The sequence below is a fragment of the Rhinolophus hipposideros genome, assembly GCF_964194185.1.
Source record: "Rhinolophus hipposideros genome assembly, chromosome: 20".
In the NCBI taxonomy this organism is placed as follows: domain Eukaryota; kingdom Metazoa; phylum Chordata; class Mammalia; order Chiroptera; family Rhinolophidae; genus Rhinolophus; species Rhinolophus hipposideros.
Window position 1 is genome coordinate 27,657,262 of NC_138066.1, and position 18,137 is coordinate 27,675,398.

Sequence of the window (18,137 nt, forward strand, 5' to 3'; positions counted from 1 at the left end):
TTTTTCTCCATCATCACAACAACAAAGTCCAAAAAGAATGAAAGAGAAGGAGAGAGGAGAGGGGAGAGAGAGAAAGAGGGAGGGAGACAGGGGGTGAGAGAGAGAAAGAGATAGAGAGAGAGAGAGATATCGAACCCCAGTGGTCAAGTGTACTGGCAGAAGGATTGAGTAAGAGTGGACATTAACATGGAAACAAGCAATTCCTGATTTCCTTGTATTCATACAAGTAAAAAGGCAAGGATAAGAAACCAGAAAACAAGGTAAAAACTTCCCTGTAGAAGACTCTTTCCTTCCATCTTTCCCCATTCTCCCATCTCCCAAAAGCTAAGTGCACACTTTACAGCCGCAAACTTCTGGGATTAGCAAGGACTTGCCTGTGTACAGAAACGCAACCAGCCTTCCCTCCGCCTGAGCCCGGATGCTCACCGCTCCAGCCTGGGTTCCCTCACCCATTCTCCCCACATTTTCCTGCCTGTTGCATGCAAGACAATTGTCTCCAAACACCCATTATAGGATATTCAGAACTGTTTTCCTACCCTGGTTAGAGGAGAAGCCTCCATGAGAGACCCGGGGGTGAGCTCTTGAGTTGAAAGAGAACCTGGGGGGGTGGAGGGAAACCCCTTTTCTGAACCTCTACACAGTTCCCGTTGCCAAGGGAACCCTTGCTTTGTCCAGGGAGGCTAAGAATGGCCGCCTCTCCCACGGCCTGGCTCCAGGAGTGGCCAAATAGCGGTGCAGGGTCCAGAGCAGAGGGAGGGGAAGTGCCCTACATGTTTCAGACAAAGAAATCCCTTTCAAAGAATGAAAGAAATAGTGAAAAATGGGGTTTTAGGAAATGCCTGGTGGGGAGGGAGTTTGTCAATGATGCTGTGACCAGATTTGAGATGGCTTGTGTGCCCCCCAGGAGTGGTATTCAAATCTGTACCTTAGAGGAGACAGAGTACGAAGCACAGAGAGAGGGAGAGACTAAGAGAAGGCAACATTGAAAGGGGTGAGTCGGCTTCCTTCAGTGGAGGCTGCACGTTAGTCAGATAAACAGTTAAGATGCCTTAGTTAAGATGCCTAGCTGAAGCTTTGGACGGGATGACTTGGCTCATGGATTGGCTGAGGAACTGTCTGTTCCCTAGAAATCTGGTGGGGCTGGGCGGGAAGGTGACGGAATCATTTTGATGATCAAGCACATTCTCATTTGCTCTGCATTTTAAGGGTTGGGGTTAACTTCCCTTTTCATAACAAATAGTGTGCCAAAGGTGGCACACTATGTGCATGCTTATTTTTTTAATTTTTAAAATTTTTTTTTAAGGAGGGCTCATGCGGGGATCGAAGTGCATGCTTATTCTGAAACCCGTGTGTCCTGGGTACAGTAGGCTGAGCAGTAGTTTGGAGAGTCTGGATGGACCTCAATTCCTGGCTGAGTGCCTGGCACAGTGTAGGTGCCCTGTGAAACATTTGCTATCCAAATGGTGGTTGCAGGACAACTTGTTTCCAGTAGTTTGTCTTTCCAGCAGGTAGGACGATCAAGCAGGTTGACAGATGGAGTAGCTGAGGCTCAGAGGATATGGCTGACCTGCGGAGTCATGACTCAGTGGTCGCAGAGGAGTGATTCCAGCCCAGAGTCCAGTACCTTTGATCATGATGTCTAATTGTGGTTTTAAAAAACAAAACACAGAAGACTCAAAGGAACTCTCTATCCAAATACAACTATACAATAGGAGAAAATGGCAAATAAAGAGACACTGTACTTGGTCACCTCTGTATCTGACTTGGGCTACACATGGGATGACGCTATTCATACTGAATGACATTGAAGCATGGAGAAAAATTTACGCACACACACACACACACACACACACACACACAAACGCATGCATGCACGCACGCATGTATATATTCCCCAGAAAAACGGTGAGGTTCTTACATTCCTCATATTCTAAGGCTCAGCTCTGACATTAGCTGCTCCAGGAACTTCCCCTCACTATCCCCAAGCCCAGCTTCCACAGCACTTTTTAAAGGTCCTCCTCCTCCTAATACTTATCACACTAATTTAGTCACTGGTATCTGTGTAGATGACCACAGGGATGGCCCACTACCAGAATGTAATCACTGTGAGTGAAAGCACCAGGCTTCATTCCTTTTTGTTCTTACAAAACTAATAAGATGTCTATGCCACAGGTAGTAGGCGCATGATACACATACTCAAGATTTGAAGAGCAATGTGTTCATTTGCAAGTGTTTTATTTAGGCCCCAGGGAGGATTCAAGAGATGTTGAAGGAATAGTATTTGCCTGCTTTGAAACGTGTAAGATCTATGTACAACAAAGGACTTGGTCTTTAAATTATTATTTAAGCTTATTACAGTAAATGTAGCCGAGAGTAATAGAAGTAATGCGTTTATTTAATGGATAAAATCCGGCTCTCTCAGTGGTTTTGTCTGTCAGATGGTGGCTGTAAAATTCCAGGAGCCCTGAGCTGCAAACGGGCTGTTAGACTTGCAGGTTCCATGCTTATTTCCTCTTGTCAATACAACTTATCTCTACAGAAACCCCAGGTTAGTGTACATTACCTCGTGGAAGAAGGGCTGGGAATAGCCCCATCATGGCACTTCCCCACTCTACGACGATACTTCTGTTCTACAAAAATACTAACAGAAATCCATCAAAACCCACTATCAAAATGCACAAGTTATGACTGGCATATAACCACAAGAACAGCATTTAGGACATTCTTACTAGTTTGGGATATCTGGGCCCAGATTTCCCTCTCATTCGCTCTGTCACTGCACATACTTTGCATGGCTGACATCATTAACTTGTCAACCAGGAGAACGTTCCAACCAAGGGAGCAAGGTCCTGTCCTCACTGCACCTTCTTGGTGGAAAGAGCAAGTATAAGTGCTAGGGGCCAAAAGAGGAGCAGAGGACTAAGACCTTCAGGTCAGCTGAAGACTAAGGCCCATAGTTGCATACTGAGTAAGCAGAGATGGGACTAGACTCTAGGCCTAGAAATGCCCAACCACACCTGAATGGTCTCCCGACCTCAGGACCCCCTCTCCTCTAGCATGCCTCCTGCCCTTCCCAGAGTGATTGCTCTAGGCTGATCATTCCGTCTGGACATGTCACTCTTCAGAGTAAGATGCTGCATTGTCTGTCCATTGCCCTAAGATCAAGTCCAATCTCACAGGCTTTACGTGACCTGCCCTTCCCAACTGGGCCTCAGAGACTCCACTTACTTTCGCGGTGTCTCACCTCCTTTCTAAAATACACTGAGAAGTTATTTCATTTCACCACATTCTTTCTCTTGCATTTTCGTGTGCCAAAATGTGACTCAAGTGATGGCAACGTCACTGATATTTCCCCAGATCACTTGTGAGATCTCTCTGCTTGTGCCAGAGAGCTATGAGTAAGGCATTGTGGGGTAAGGGTTCTGGTGGGAGGAGTTAACCTATGATTATGTTATGCTGCACTGGAAGGAAGGGGCAACGTCTCGATGTTCAGCATTCATCATGAGGGGCTGTGCATTTTGGGGAGAGAGTGTAATTAGGAGAAGACATAAAGGAAGGGGGAAGGAATTAGTATTCAGCTGTACCTACCCCTCAGGTACATTCATACTTTCTGGGCTCCAATGAACTTCTATTTGAGCCGATACCATTACAATACATTGGGGTCTCAAAGTTAAATGCCTACAAGGGCCAGATAAGTGAGGTAAATGAGAGTGATTGGCCTGCATCAGGCATTAGGGAGTGGTAGAGACTGTGCTAAAATAGAGATAACGTGCTATGTGTAAAAGGAACAGTAGTAACTCAGCTCCCGACACTTAGTGACATATGGGATTACAGCCCAGGACTGCCAGAGCTTTTTATTTTTTTAAGAGAACCTGGAAATGTGGAAATTTTCCCAATTTAAAATGTGTGAAATATCCCAATTTAAAAATGTCGCATCAAAATGTTAACAAACATTGTGTAGGGAAAACAAAATATGTTGGGTAGCCATATTTAGTTCATGGTCTGCCACTTTGTGACCTCTGCCCTAGATGGAACTTTCCAGAGTGTGTGCATAGAAATCAGCAGGCAGGGGTGTATAGCTGTCATCAATAGTCCAGACCACAAAACTCGTGTAAAATCATCCACAGGGTAACAGGGCAGAGCCATAAATAATCTCAACATGCTACTCAGCGAAATAGAAGGTGCCACAGTGATTGGATATAAAAGAATGGAAAACAAAATAATGGAAGACCTAACTCCTTCTCAGGAGCTGTGGCTTTGTTTGTAGCAATGGGATTGAGCAGTGCTCCTGTCCAACTCTGGGAGATGGACAGCTCCAGAGGCGGTCCTCCCTAACCCACCTATAGCACAGGGAAGCTGGACTTGTGGAGGTGTGGAAAGGGAGGGGGGTGTCACCATGGTGATCAGGATGCCACGCCAGGTGTAGACACACGCATGACTCAGCACAGTTTCTTCCTCTCACTGGTCTCAAGCATAGTTTCCCCAGCTCTCAGCCAGCGTAAATTCCAGGCTTCACCTGTGGGGAGGGCTGGCAATGGTGAGATCCCCTTCTCTGAGGAACACCTTTCTTCACCCATGAACACCTGTTGAGGCACCAGTATGACGCATGTGGCCCAACTGTTCACAATGGCTGCCCTGCCTCTAGCTCTGTCTTTGCTTAATCTTGACAAAGAAAGCCCCCCTACCCTTTGACTCCTTGTTCCTCACCAATCTCCTTCCTTCTCATAGTTATGATACTGTGACCAGGCCTCCCAAGAATCTGCCTTCCATTCCTTTCAATTCTTCCCTTCCCTCTGGTTATGATTCAAATCTCACTAATTATTTTTCTACAAAGTCTACTGATCCTGAGACACCATTTCATATTTCCACAATCCAGGTGCCCAACATTCCAAATCCCTATTTCTATTCATGGCCTCTGAAGCGGTTTTTCTCTCCCCACCTGCTCCAAGCACCATTTCCATCATTTCATCCCTTTCCCTATTATTTATTATCTTAAATTAAAAAACACAAACATGACCTTAAACGACGTTTTTTCCATCGCCCCCATTGAGAGCCTATCCAGTTACCTTCAGGCAACGTAAAGAGAATGAATTTTGGAATCACACAGACCCAAGTTTACATCCTGGTTTTGCCGTTTGCTCCCTGTGTGATCCGAACAAATTCTATCTCCTCTCTCAACTTCAGTTACCTCCGCTTAAAATTGGGATAACTAATGCCTACCTTGCACAGTCGTGGAGAGAATTATATAAGCTAAAGTAGGCCATCTCATTGTAAGTGCTCAAAGCATGGCAGCGGTCATTAATTCAGATTACTCTCCATAAGTGTGGCATTAGAGGAGGGAAGTAAGAGGGTGTTTGCGTCTGTCAGCAAGATGACAGACATGGCAAAATAATCTGAAGCCAGCTACATAAGTTATGGAAACCTGTACAGTTCTACGTGTTTTGCAATAGTGCAAAAGAAAAAAAAAGTTATAAAGAAAGTGAAAACTTGCTACTAAGTTCCAGCAACTTTGTCCCCTACAGTTTTAGCTTATGTCACCTGTGTTCTCCAACACAGGTATGTGGCTTTGATCAAAGAAAGTCCCTGCAAGTCCCCTGTAAACAACTGGGTCATGCCCAACCTGTGGATTTCACATGCAGCATGGGCTGAGGTCGCTCTCCGCATTCAGGGCCACCGAGCACTGTGGAGTGGAGACACGTGAGTCATCTGAGGTCAAAGAATCTTAACTCCATCCAGGTCCTACCTGTGCGACTGGAAGCAGGATACCTAATCTCTCCAAGCCTCAGTCCCTTACCTGTGACATCAGGAGAACCATGCTATCCGTATACAGAGTATTAGATGAGTGGTTCCTCCAAAGGGCCTCACCTATTATAACTGGGACACGTATGTTCTCTCTCATTCTCTTCCCATTTCTCAACTGGACTCAAAGGTCACATCTGCTAGGAAATTTCCTTAATCAAGTCCTTCTGATACTAACTACTGTTTTACTCTGTATCCTCCCAGGAAATGAAATGTTAAAAATTGTAACTTAGAGTTACAAAGAAGAGTTTCTGAGTTAGATAAACTTGGTTTTGAAATCTGGTTTCCATACTAACTAGCTGTGTTATCTGGCTGTGTCTCTGTTTCTTTATCTGTATGACAGGAGTACTAATGGTCCCTCCTTTAGAGGGATCTTGGAGGATTCAATGAGATAATACAGGCAGCGTTTAGAAGAGGACCTGGCAACAAGAAAGGATCAAGGGAGGTTCGTCGCATTTGCTAAGGTGGAAAGTACCAGAAGTGGTAACAATAGGATAGGATTTTGCTCTCACCTTGACACAAATAAATTATATGACCTTGGTCCATTCACATAACCTCTCTGTTTCCCTATCTATAAAATGAAAGTCATACCACCTGACTGATATCCCAGGAATTTCATGAAAATGAAATAATATTATGGATGTGAAGATCCTTTGAAAAATGAGGAGCACAAGTTTTATACATCTACTGGCAAAAAAAGTTATTTAGTTATTTGTTTTTGACTCCGTGTGTATGCTCCTGGAAGGCAGGGAGAGCTCCTCCAGTCTCTTCTGTGCCCATTCTTCAGTTTCTAATTTAACTCTGTTGCCTGCTTAGTAGACGTTCTGTGCTTGTTCCGCACCCACATCTGCCTTGTAGAATAGGCGAAATTAAAGCGCCCACCCTTAAATGTGGGCAGCGTTTCTGCCAAGGCAAAGATTCAGCTCCTAGGTCCGAGGGCCTGAGCTGCCCCAGATTAAGAAAGATTAAGCATCTGTAATAAATGTTCTCCAGGCAGTGAGGGAAAAATCACCTAACACTCCTGTGGCTTTTAGAAAAAAGAGTAAGAGAGAAGAAGGAGGAAAAAGAAAACTCTGAGCTTTAAACAAGTGGCCGGGCTGTTTGTCATCTGTAAAATGAGGCGATGGAAAAGCACAGAAGGGCAGTGGTCACGGGGTCTGCTTCAGAGATTCGTGCCTCAGACGTCTGCTTCAATGCTCCTGAGCTGTCCATCTGCAGTTTCTTTTTCTTTAACAAAAACAGAGAACTCTCACTGGGCTGAAGTTTCCCACCTGGCTCAGGAGTTTTCAGACCTGGCCTAGGTGGTCTCTAAGTAAATATTTTCATCCTCACTCACTCACCTCCTCCTGAGGGAAAGAAAAATCATCTCTTTGCTCAGCTCGAGAAGAAAGCACCCAAACCAAACAACAGATTATTTGTACCGTTGGAACCCTCATTCCAGGGACTCCCGGGAGGTCATGTGGTTTAAAGAGAGTGTCCAGCCTACTTGTCCATCTTCTAGACTAATCTGGTTAGCGCAGACCCCAAGAGAAAGTTTGGATGCATGCCAAGGCCCTTCAGGGCCTGTGCTGATTGGCACAGGGATCTCACCACCATCCAACAGTTCTAGAAATCTACCTGCAGGCAAACAATTAAAGGACAGTCTAAGGTAAAGCGCTTCCTTGAGTCTTTACATGGAGAACGAGCCCTTCATGATCTTTCCACAGCCAGTGGATTCAATGGAACTCCTCCTGCTGTAGAGCTAAATTCAGGGGCTTTCTTTTTGCATTCAGTGGGTCTGGGCTCAGCGGTTTGTTTTTTCCAGAAACCATGTCAGCGTTCCCCATTTGGGCCAGGCACTGCACTAGCCTGGTGGGATCTAAAGTTGAACACAACCTCTGCTCTCCAAGAGCTCGCAGCTCTTATGATAAAGATGAAAATCCAGATGTGCAATTATAAAACTACCAGTTTCCTACGGTTACTTTAGTAAATGTTTACAAACTGGGCAACTTAAAACAATAGAAATGTATTCTCTCACAGTTGTGGGGGTCAGAAGTCTGAAATCCAGGTGTCAGCAGAGTTGGTTCCTTCCGGGGGCTCTGAGGGAGAACCCATTTCTTGCCTCTCGTCTAGCTTCCGGTGGCTGCCAGCAATCGTGGTGTCCCTTAGATAGCAGCTGCGTTACTCTGTTCTCTGCCTCCATTTTCACACGAATTTCCTACCATGTCGGTTTCAAATCTCCTCTCCTTTCTAAATCCACTGGTTTTTTGGCCTGCACTAAATCCAGGATGCCCTCATCCCAAGATTCTCAACTTACATCAGCAAAGACTCTATTTCCAGGTAAGGTCATGTTCCGACGTACCACAAGTTAGGACCTGGACATGTCTTTTGGGGATGCAAGTCAACCCACTACAAAGATCAGACGTGATCTGTGCTATAAAATACAGGCAACCTCAGGACACTGTTGCAACAGAGACGAGGATGGTCTGATGCAGCTGGGCGAGAGTCCGGGAAAGTTTTTAGAATAGATGATTTCCAAGGGGCATTTCAGAGGACAGGTTGGAATCTGCCTACTGGAAGAGCTGCTTGTGTGAAGCCTTAGCGATTTCAAAGTGTCCTAAAGGGGATGACGCCATCTTCAGCATCTGAATGTTGATGGGCTCGTTGGAGGCTCTCCCTGCTTATCCCTCCTCACCGCCACTACCTGTGTGACCCGACAAGAAAGACCAGCGTGCAGAGGCACATTGGCTGGAATTTCAAATAGCACAGCCTCTAGCCCACTGCGCAAGGAGGCTCTCACCTTGGCCCCATGTCCTAACCACAAAAAAAGCCCAAAGCCACCCCCACCTCACCTTCCCTCTTCTCTTCCTGTGAATCCCAGCTTGTCATACCAAATTCATATTCATTCCCATTCATCAGTGAGCGTCATATGTCTCAGCAATCAAATGTATTCCAGGGTTGGTGATCAGAGTCAAAAGACATGGTGGGACTGGGGAATCTCAAGGAGTCTATGTGAATGGGGTGTGTGGCGTGTGCGTAGTGTAGAGGGAGGTAACTTCGTGCTGGAGAGATAGACAGGAGACAGGTCATGAAGAATCTGAAAAAGTAGAGGTGCTACAGTGAAACACAACCTGGGTAAGGCATGGCAAAGCCAAGAAGTCCTCACCCATCTGTAATGATCTGGAAGGACATGCTGTTTGGGGACCATCTCGGTTCTCAAGGAGTTAAGCTTTCAGCACCAGAAAATACAGGCAAAGATGTACAGACAAGTGGAAAACCTGAAGGACAGAAAGCCTAGCTGCCATTAGGGCTGGAATTTTCCAGGGTCTGAGTTTCATTCTGGAGCCCTATCTGCAGGTGAGTTAACCCTGCAGGCATAAGGTACAGATGAGTCAAGTTGTTGTGTAGTGTCCTTTGAACCCATTACTGGTTTATAAAGATTATGTACTTCCAAAAGCATCTCCTGTTGGGCCAGAGGAATGATTGACTCCTCACAGAGCGAACTTGGACAATAGCGAACCTTGACATAAGCTTTGGGGGGAAACCCAGTAAGGCTATTTTCAATTTGTCATTTCTATCCAGATGCTATCAGAGCAGCATCGATGTGGATTCTTCTTTGACTCCCATGAAACTGCATAGATCATAGAACAAGACCCAGCAAACATCTGGTTATAAAGAATGGGGGAGTGTGGCACAAGGTTGGCAAAGCTTTTTCAATAATGATGTCAGAGCTTCCTTTTGTGTGAAACAGGCCATGAACGTGGACATTAAATACTTCCACCCTCAAGAGAAGATCACAACATGGCTGGGGCAGGGGGGGGGATGTGGAATACAAAACTGTACTGCAACCGTTTACTCAAAGAAAGCTTTTCCCCCACCATACCCTGATAAACGTTTTTCAAATAGTCCTTTATCTGAAATAGCCCCCCCACTCCAAGAACACTATATGGCTGACTCAGAAGGCCACATCCCATGCATTCCTGTTGCAATTCCAAACTCATTATTTATGTGTGGCTTTGGATGGTCTTCAGAAGATTTGTTGAAGCATTCACACCAATTCAATCCAAAACTTCACTCTTTTGCTAGACCATTCTTTATGTGACAGCCCTGGCATCCCGAATCATTTTAGAGTCAAATGTCAGGCACGTGACCTCCCAAAGAAAAAAATGGAGGAAAAACAGCCAGCCCCCAATCCTCCACTACTCCTTCTGAAAGGCTCCATGGTATTCCATATTAGAGGCTTGGAAAACAACCATATGACTGTCAGCAAACTGCAGGAATTGTACTGGCAAGATTGGCTTGCGGTGGCTCTGTCTACAGATTGTGTTTCTTGTCTGCCTGCCAAGACCCACTGTCCCTGATAAATGTAGCACTCAGAGATGGCCAATAAGAGAGGTGGATTGTACCATACAAACCAACCCTCTGGAGAAGATCAGTGAGGCTAGATCTAGAAATAAAGCAAAATGGTGGATTGAGAATTAGAGAATCCAGGGGGTCACTTCTGGAAAATCAGGAGCACATCAGCACCTAATCGTTACTTGCACATCCCCAATACAAGGCCACTAGTGGGGATTGTGGGGATACAAAGACTACATGGTGTGACCTTTGCCCTCCAGAAGCTTTCAGTCTGTGAGTAGCTAAGAGACATTCTATGTGGGAACATAAAGTGACAACATAATTTAATAAATGGAGTAGATGCAGGGTTATATCTGTAATATATTAATGGTAAGCATAGGGGAAGAGATAACTCCCAATTTGGAATAGCTAGAGAACATAAAAATTTTTATTTAATGTCTTACAGAGCACTTATTAGTTCTGAGTGTCATCCTATGATGCAGGTACTGTTAGCATACTCATTTTTTTAGATGAAGAAACAAACAGAAAGGTTAAGGAGCCTGCCCAAGGTCACACAGCTGGTAAGAAGCAGAGCTGAGATTCGAAACCTCATGGGAGGAAAAAGAACTTAGGTTGGACTTTGAAAGTAGGTTAGGATTTGAAAGGCAAGAAGATAAAAAGACTTTTTAGTTGGTGGAATGACAGGCCATTGATGAGGGAGGGAATGGCATGATGAAAGATTCATACTTCTCACTTTTGGACAGTGGATCTTGTGGTAAAATGCAGGGAACACTGGAAAGGAAGGAAGAGAAACAAGTTAAAAGACTGTGAAATGAATTAGACAACACCTGGCTTAGGTCTGGGCTATGAAAATGGAAATGAATGGACAGATTCAAAAGAATCTATAAATGAGGAACTGACACAAATTGATGACTTAAGTGGATGTGAAAGAAAAGGATGTGGAAAGTCAAAGACTTCTCTCAAGTTTTAACCTACAGCAATGGCGGTTTCATTGACAGAATTAGGGAATATAAGACAAGGCATGGCTTTTGATAATTTAGACATTCTGAGTTTGATATGTTTGTAGGACTTCTAAATGCATGCGTCCATCGAGCAATTGCTTAAGTGGGACTTGAGCTTAGAAAAGTGGAGGCTTGAAGTTACAGGTTTAGGAACCATTCGTTCAGAGGTGAGTGAATACAAGCACTCCAAGGGAAGATGAATAGAAGAGCAGACGTTAAGGACTGAACTTTGTCTCATTCCAGGTGCCAGAAAAAGTGAATTAACTAACAATGAAATAGAAAAAGGAGATACAAAGGTACAAAAGCACGATAGTGTACCACTGGGGAAATCAAGGGAAGATGCTCCTCAAAAGAAGGGGATAGTCAGCAATGGGTAATGCTGCAATGAGGTAATGGAGAATGGGGAATGAGGCAAAACAAAATAAAACGTGGTGACTTCCGAGCAGCCAATATAAATGGGGTGGCCCTTTTCTTACTTCTCCAGGCTGAGTGTTGCCTGGTCTGTCAACATTTCCTGATAGAGGATGGTTTTAAACCTTTCATCCTCCCATCACTTTCTTCTGTAGGCAACACAGCATACTGCCAAGAAGATAGCTTGGGCTCAAATTGAAAGGCTCTACAAATAAAAACAAATTTGACACCCAACAGAGCGGGTCATAGCTAAGGGTAGCACCTGGGTTTCTTATGGGACAAAATTTCCTCCAGGCTGTCACAGTCTTTGAGAGCCATTATTCAAACAGTTGTGAATCCACTTGGGAGACTACTGAATGTCTAGATGAAATTAATAAGTACTATGTTTTGGGTGGTCTCTAAATTGATCAATCTCGTAAATTTTAGCTCAAAGGTAAATGAAGTTACCTTTCCATAATCTGTTTTTTAATGGAAAATGTGGGTTCTTAGTGATCACTTTACTTTTTTCAAAAAATATTGAACCTATCATTTAATCTTCCTTTCTAGTAGAATTTTGCCAAGGATTTTAATAAAAACTTAAGTAAGGGATTAAATTTTAGTAAGTTTGGGTGTCTTCTGATCACTAGTCCAATGAGAGCTATCCCATTCATTGTATCATCTCAAAGATAAACAGCAGATTGCTGAGAGGATATATGGATATATATTTTCAGCATAAAAACTTTTCAGAAAAAACTTTTCAAGGCCTAAACACCTGAAACTGAACTATAGTTCAGTTGCCTAATTGTTCTCTCTCAGTCTTGACTTGAATTCCCTTCTTTATGTTGTTTATTCATATTCTTTTGGACATGAAGATAATTCTTGCTAGAAAGTCTGAAAACCTAATACAAAGTTGAGTGTCCTTCCTTCTCTCTATTATTTAGCAATGCAGTTCAGTTTGACCACTGTTTGTTAAATGCCACCTACATGAGGGTGCTATGACATGCTTGGGTGACATAAGGATCTTATCCAAGATTTACTCAGTTTTGATTTTCAGCTTTCACAGCAGCCAGAAAAATGAATGGCACTAATACTGTATCTTTTGATTCAAATCCATTTTTTAATGGATAGTTTTGAGATGTAAATGTAGAAAGCACACTCCTCCCCCGTACACACACACCATATATCCAGTTTCATGGGCTGTCCAACCTTTTGTTCTCATTGGGATTATTTTCCACCCCAACCAAAATGTCAACTATTGGCATTCCTCAAACTTTGAAATTCCCATTCACTTTAGAAGTCTTCTATAAGAAGACTTGTTTCTAGCTATTCTATGAATCTCCCAAAGCCTTGGGCACATGTTCATAAATCCTCACTGTATCTTCAACCTCTCTGAGATACTTCTCTCAAAATTCCTGTTAGTTCAATATCACTTTGAAGGCCAATATTATGCATAAGGGCAATTTTTCCATTTTTCCCCCCACTGCTTTCTTTAAGATGTAATTGTCAATGAGGTAAATGATTGTGAGATATTGTAGTTTTTAATGGAATCAGACTTCTGGTAAATTTATGGAGAGATAAACCCTTTATCACACTGAGATCACTTCTGTATTTTTAAAATACAAATCTGTATCAGAAAACAATTTAAAAAAATCATCTGTATTAGGAAAATATCATCCTCAAATATTATCTGGCTAGGCAGCCTATAGTAGTATATTGCCACCAAAATCGAACTTTGCATTCTCCTTTCCTTTATTGGAATGGAAATGCTTTTTACTTTGCTTTCCCTCTCAGTTCTGTAAGTTTTTGTATGATTTCTAAATACCTCTCCTTTTCCTGTCTTTGATAGACTACATGCCATCCAGTTCCTCCAACTGGGATTAAAAAAAAAAAAAATTACCACCAGTGAATAGGACTAGCTACAAATCAGCGTAAAGCAAGAAAGGCTTGAAATGGCTAGATTGAAAGTTTCTAGAAGGGCTTATAGTAACATCAAGGCTGTAGTAACAGAAGGGAAGCTCTGGAAAGACATTTGCCTCATGAGAAACATTTTCAGCAGTCCGAAACTGATCCTACTTAAGCATATAGTCACCTATGTTTTTTAGAATTCGTGTATTATAGTCAGGTCCCCTAAGGGAATAAATTCAACCACAGACTTCCATGGTCTGTATCCAAGGGTGGGCCGTATCTCCTGCTGGAAAACCCACTCCTTTTTCTACCCTCTAGGATTTTTATTTAAATCTCCATGATACCTACAAATACATCTGGCCTGTTGGACTTTAAATATTTCATTTTCACATCTCTCTTTCCTACTGATTATAACCTCCTAGAGGGCAGAGACTGGTTCATCTGTGCATTTCCACCACCCGCCAAATAGTTGATGTTTCTTGAATAAATGGTCCGGTTTCCTTTGTGGGCACGGTTCTGGTGGACCCCAGGTAAGAGTGTCTGGATTTATCAAGAGTGACTCTACCCTTTCAAAGCAACAAGTTACGTTTGTGACTTAGCTGGGGCAAGAATTCTGGTCACAGAGATATGACATTTGGATGGGGTTAATGTTTTTCTTTTTTGCCTTTTTTCAAAGGTTAATTTATTGTTTATTCTACCAGAGGCTTTACCAGGCAAGTGGAGAAATATCTAGGAGATTGTACATGTCGTTCACGTATCTTAGCATCTCAGGTTCAACTGCTTGTCCCCTCTGTTCTGTAGGTTTAGCATATAAATGTCATTTGTCATCACCTAAGAAATACTAGAAATCCTTGTCCTTGGTCTGTTGCTTCTTGCCATGTCAGACATGACATCTCCCATAAAACTGTTCTGCAGTTTATTTGGATTTGTTTCCCTTTCTCTGATAAAAATCCTATTTCAACTCTGTTGATCGCTCACAGTTGTCTGCCAAATACCTTCTCCCCCGTCTCTGTGAGGTGTACCTAGACCCTAACCAGGGCCCTTTGTTCTGGTACCACAGGCCACAGTCCAGGAAACTAATGTCTTCTCTTCAATACCATCCTTAGTGGTCAAGCCCCATATCCTCCTTTCTTTTCCAAATACACAACCTTCAGCTGGAAGAAGAGATGAACACATCACCTCTGTCCTGACGCCTTCTACACTCTTCCATCCAGAATCGAAAGGTTTCTGGGGACCCATCGCCCCATTCGCTCGGAGAAGAGCCAGAAGAAAGGGGCAGTGAATCGTGGGGACCAGGGGTTTTATCTGGCATATTGCCACACGCCCTCCACGGAGCTGTCCCTACAGATGCCTCTGAAGGATGCAGTCCAAACTCTACCCAACAGATCATTTCCTCTGAGAGAGGTGACAGGATTCTTCCACGTGATGGTTCCTGCAAATCTCCACTATTGTTCTTATGGCATATTATGGTGGCTTTTTTTTTTTTTTAATCAAAAAAATCAGAGACTCTGCCACAAGAGTCTCTCTGTGGAGTTTCTCCTTTTCTTCTCATTCATGTAACGTTGACATCTATTTCCATTCACAACTTTATCACATTTTTCTATCTGGTTGCTTTCTTTCGGAATTATTTTTCTACTCCCTATTATTTTCATTGTCTAATAACCTAGAATGTACCAAGGTGATCCTAAAACTTTTTTCTTCATTTTTTGCAGTCCCTGAAGCTTGAATACAGAGCAAACAGAACTCTTAATCAATAACCTCGGGGAAAAGAGAAACATGAAATACGTTCTGAAGGTCAGAAAGTTCTAATCGATGTGACTCACATACCAGCCTCAAGAACAAAGAGCATCTCTGGGACTGAGGGAACAATTGGTTCTCAAGCCTGGCTGATTGAAACATGTAAATCTCCTCATTCATTTTCTCTTAAAAATAATCTATGCATTTGAGAATCTTTGTCTAGCTTCTCAGTAACTGATACTGAAAATTCGAAGATCAATAGTAAGCTTTGTGATGTCCTAGAAAGAACACCAGGCAAGGAATCTAGAGAACTGGGTTCTAATCCACATGTCACCACTATATGGTTCAGGATATTCATTTGAATTCTCATTTCCTGAACTATTAAACTAGTTCCTGGTTTTCACTGGGTATTTGTGAGAGTAAGATATACACAGATACACACATACAGATATACACATTTTAAGAAAGGAAAAAACTGTATTAAAATTGTAATACCCAATATGTACCGATAACAAAAGACTTGTGAACACATACATAAGTCATGTGTAAACATTTTTTGGCACCCATGGTATATGTACATATACATGTATAAACACACACACACTTTCCAAACTGTATAGTGTTGTACAAATACTATACGTTAGGTAATTATCATGGTATTTTAAAGCTAACTTGTCATCCTAGAACCCTTCTAAAAAGAACAAGCTAGAATGAATAATCCTAGACTCTGATTTTTGTAGCAAAGCTGGCTATATGAAATTGAGCAGGTCGTTCATCCTGTTTGAGAAATTCCCTTATGGGGAACAGACATGATCATAATCCCTGACCTTCTTCTAGAAAGTTCTGCTCTCTGCCCTGAGGCTTCCACCTCTTCCCCTACTGAATGATAACAGGAAGATTCACTCTTCAGGGAGCAAAGCATCCCTACTCACTTTTTAGCTTAAGGCTTACTCTAAGACATCTGGACAACACATCCGAAGACAAAACAGTAACACCAATATCTAGGTAAGACATATCCTATATAATAGTTGATTGAGATAGAGGTAGGAGGAATTGACATGTCATTACACTAGGGTATACATTTTATACTCTAGGATTTTATAATAGGGTATGAAATAACTTGAAGTAGAACCTAATATTCTCTCAGCTTATGGTTCTGGACAGCCATACCACTATTTATTAATTAATTGATTTTCTACCTACAATTCTTTGATTATACAGTTTAGCCAGCACTGTAGATTCAACCATGATTTACGCTGACAAGGCTTGAGAGGCAAGGGGAAAAGTACACTGCTGGGTATATACTCTGGTCTGTGACATGGGGTCACAAAGCAATGCTATGGAACCCAGAGCCAAACTCTGTGAGTACAAAGGGTGTACAGATATGTGTGCACGCACACACACGCATGCACCGCACGCATGCATGCATAAACACACAGGTATACAGGCATCAGGGCTAAGAACAAAAACACTGTGCTATTTCATTGTTAAGGCTGTTATTTTTCAGTAGACTAGAACAAAGAAAAACTCATGAGGAGAAGGAAGGGCAATGAGGGTCTGATTGCTTTTTGTTTGAAGTCATCCATGGTGAAGTAGATTTTAATTTAAATGCGGGGTTAGTTCCTTTGGGGGTCATAGCACACACGCAAGGTAGGACACTCAGCAATTACCTTTCACCACGTAAAAATCTATGAGCTCATATACTTGGAGAAAGGCTGTTTTGTTAGTTTTTCACCTGAAAGAAATTTAACCAGCCAACTCAAGGATGCACAGACTTAATGACAATGACAAAAATGAGCTGATTTTTTCCCCCTACTTCCCCCAGAAGATGTCATGGAGAGTCTGGCTTTTCTGGGCCAGCATCTAGAAAGGTAAGCCCAAATGGCTCTTCTCATGGTCTCTCACATGGAAACAGACTTTACTTCCCTGCGCTGTGCCTGGCCCTTGCACCAACATAATGATTTGAAGGGAAACAATTCTGAACTGGCCTCCCCACGGCCTTCCCCAATGACCTCCTTCACTGATGGTATATCCATCAATGGTTTATTGATGTGCTTGGATTTTAGGAAAATCCATTAGAGAGGGGCCTTGCTTTATGAAATTGCTTTATAAAATTGAAAACTTATGAGTAAATATTGGCAGATTGAATCTTTTCTGAAATGCACCTGAAAAGTCATTACCGTGGAGCCTTCGCCGTTGCAAGCAGGACACCCTGAGAGCAGGTGGCCACAGAGGGGCCACACAGATGGGCACTGCCTATCGCCAGGACACATCCTCATAAAGACCGAAATAAGGAGTGGGACAGCGTGGCAGCCCACCCTGAGGGTGCCAGAAAACCCTGAAGCTGCTCTCATTCCATATCTCCTTATTTATCAAATGGGGAGAGTAAATGTTTCCTCATTGAGCTGCGAGGATTAAGAGATAGCTTTGTATTAATTGAGAACAAATAAACTGGTCCGAGATGCGGGTTTTCGTTTCATTCTGTACAGTATCCCCACAGCTCAGACGATTCAAACTGAAAAGTAATGACAAACTACCTATCATGGGAAACTGGCAAATAGCTCCAACTGTGGATAGCCAAAGAAGCTGCGCATCACCTACATCAAAAGCGATCCATGGGTACACTCTTTAATCTGAGGGGGTCATGTAATCCAATTCTTAAAAGTTAGAATACACATTTATAGATTTGAGGTTAATGATTTGCATCATCAGAGGAGCCTTCACATGACCAAAGATTCACTATAGCAATTTCTTCGTAGTGACACTTAGTAGACACCTAATTCTACATTTCTTTGAATCTTCTGACTTTGTAGAACCACCACTGCGGTGGTTCATCCCTCATGAACTCTCACGGCATCCCTCTTCTGGAGGAGCGGACTCTTGATCATATACTGAGGTAGTTCTTGATCATATACTGAGGTAGTTCTGGACTCTTTGGTAATGAATGCTTTCGGAACAGGACCAAGGTTG

General features: G+C 42.8%; 1 protein-coding gene across 3 annotated transcripts in view; it reads right to left on the reverse strand.

Moving 5' to 3' along the window:
- Positions 1–18,137, reverse strand: part of ANKFN1 (ankyrin repeat and fibronectin type III domain containing 1) — a 377,306-nt gene that overhangs the window by 293,934 nt on the left and 65,235 nt on the right. For 2 of the 3 annotated variants that reach the window (XM_081027454.1, XM_081027452.1), the window contains exon 1: positions 537–579. The exons of the other annotated variant lie outside the window; for it this stretch is intronic. In XM_081027454.1, the coding sequence (XP_080883580.1) occupies positions 537–560 (24 nt within the window). In that variant the 5' untranslated portion in view covers positions 561–579. Of the gene's footprint in view, positions 1–536; positions 580–18,137 lie in introns of those variants that run through there. 3 annotated transcript variants of the gene reach the window in all.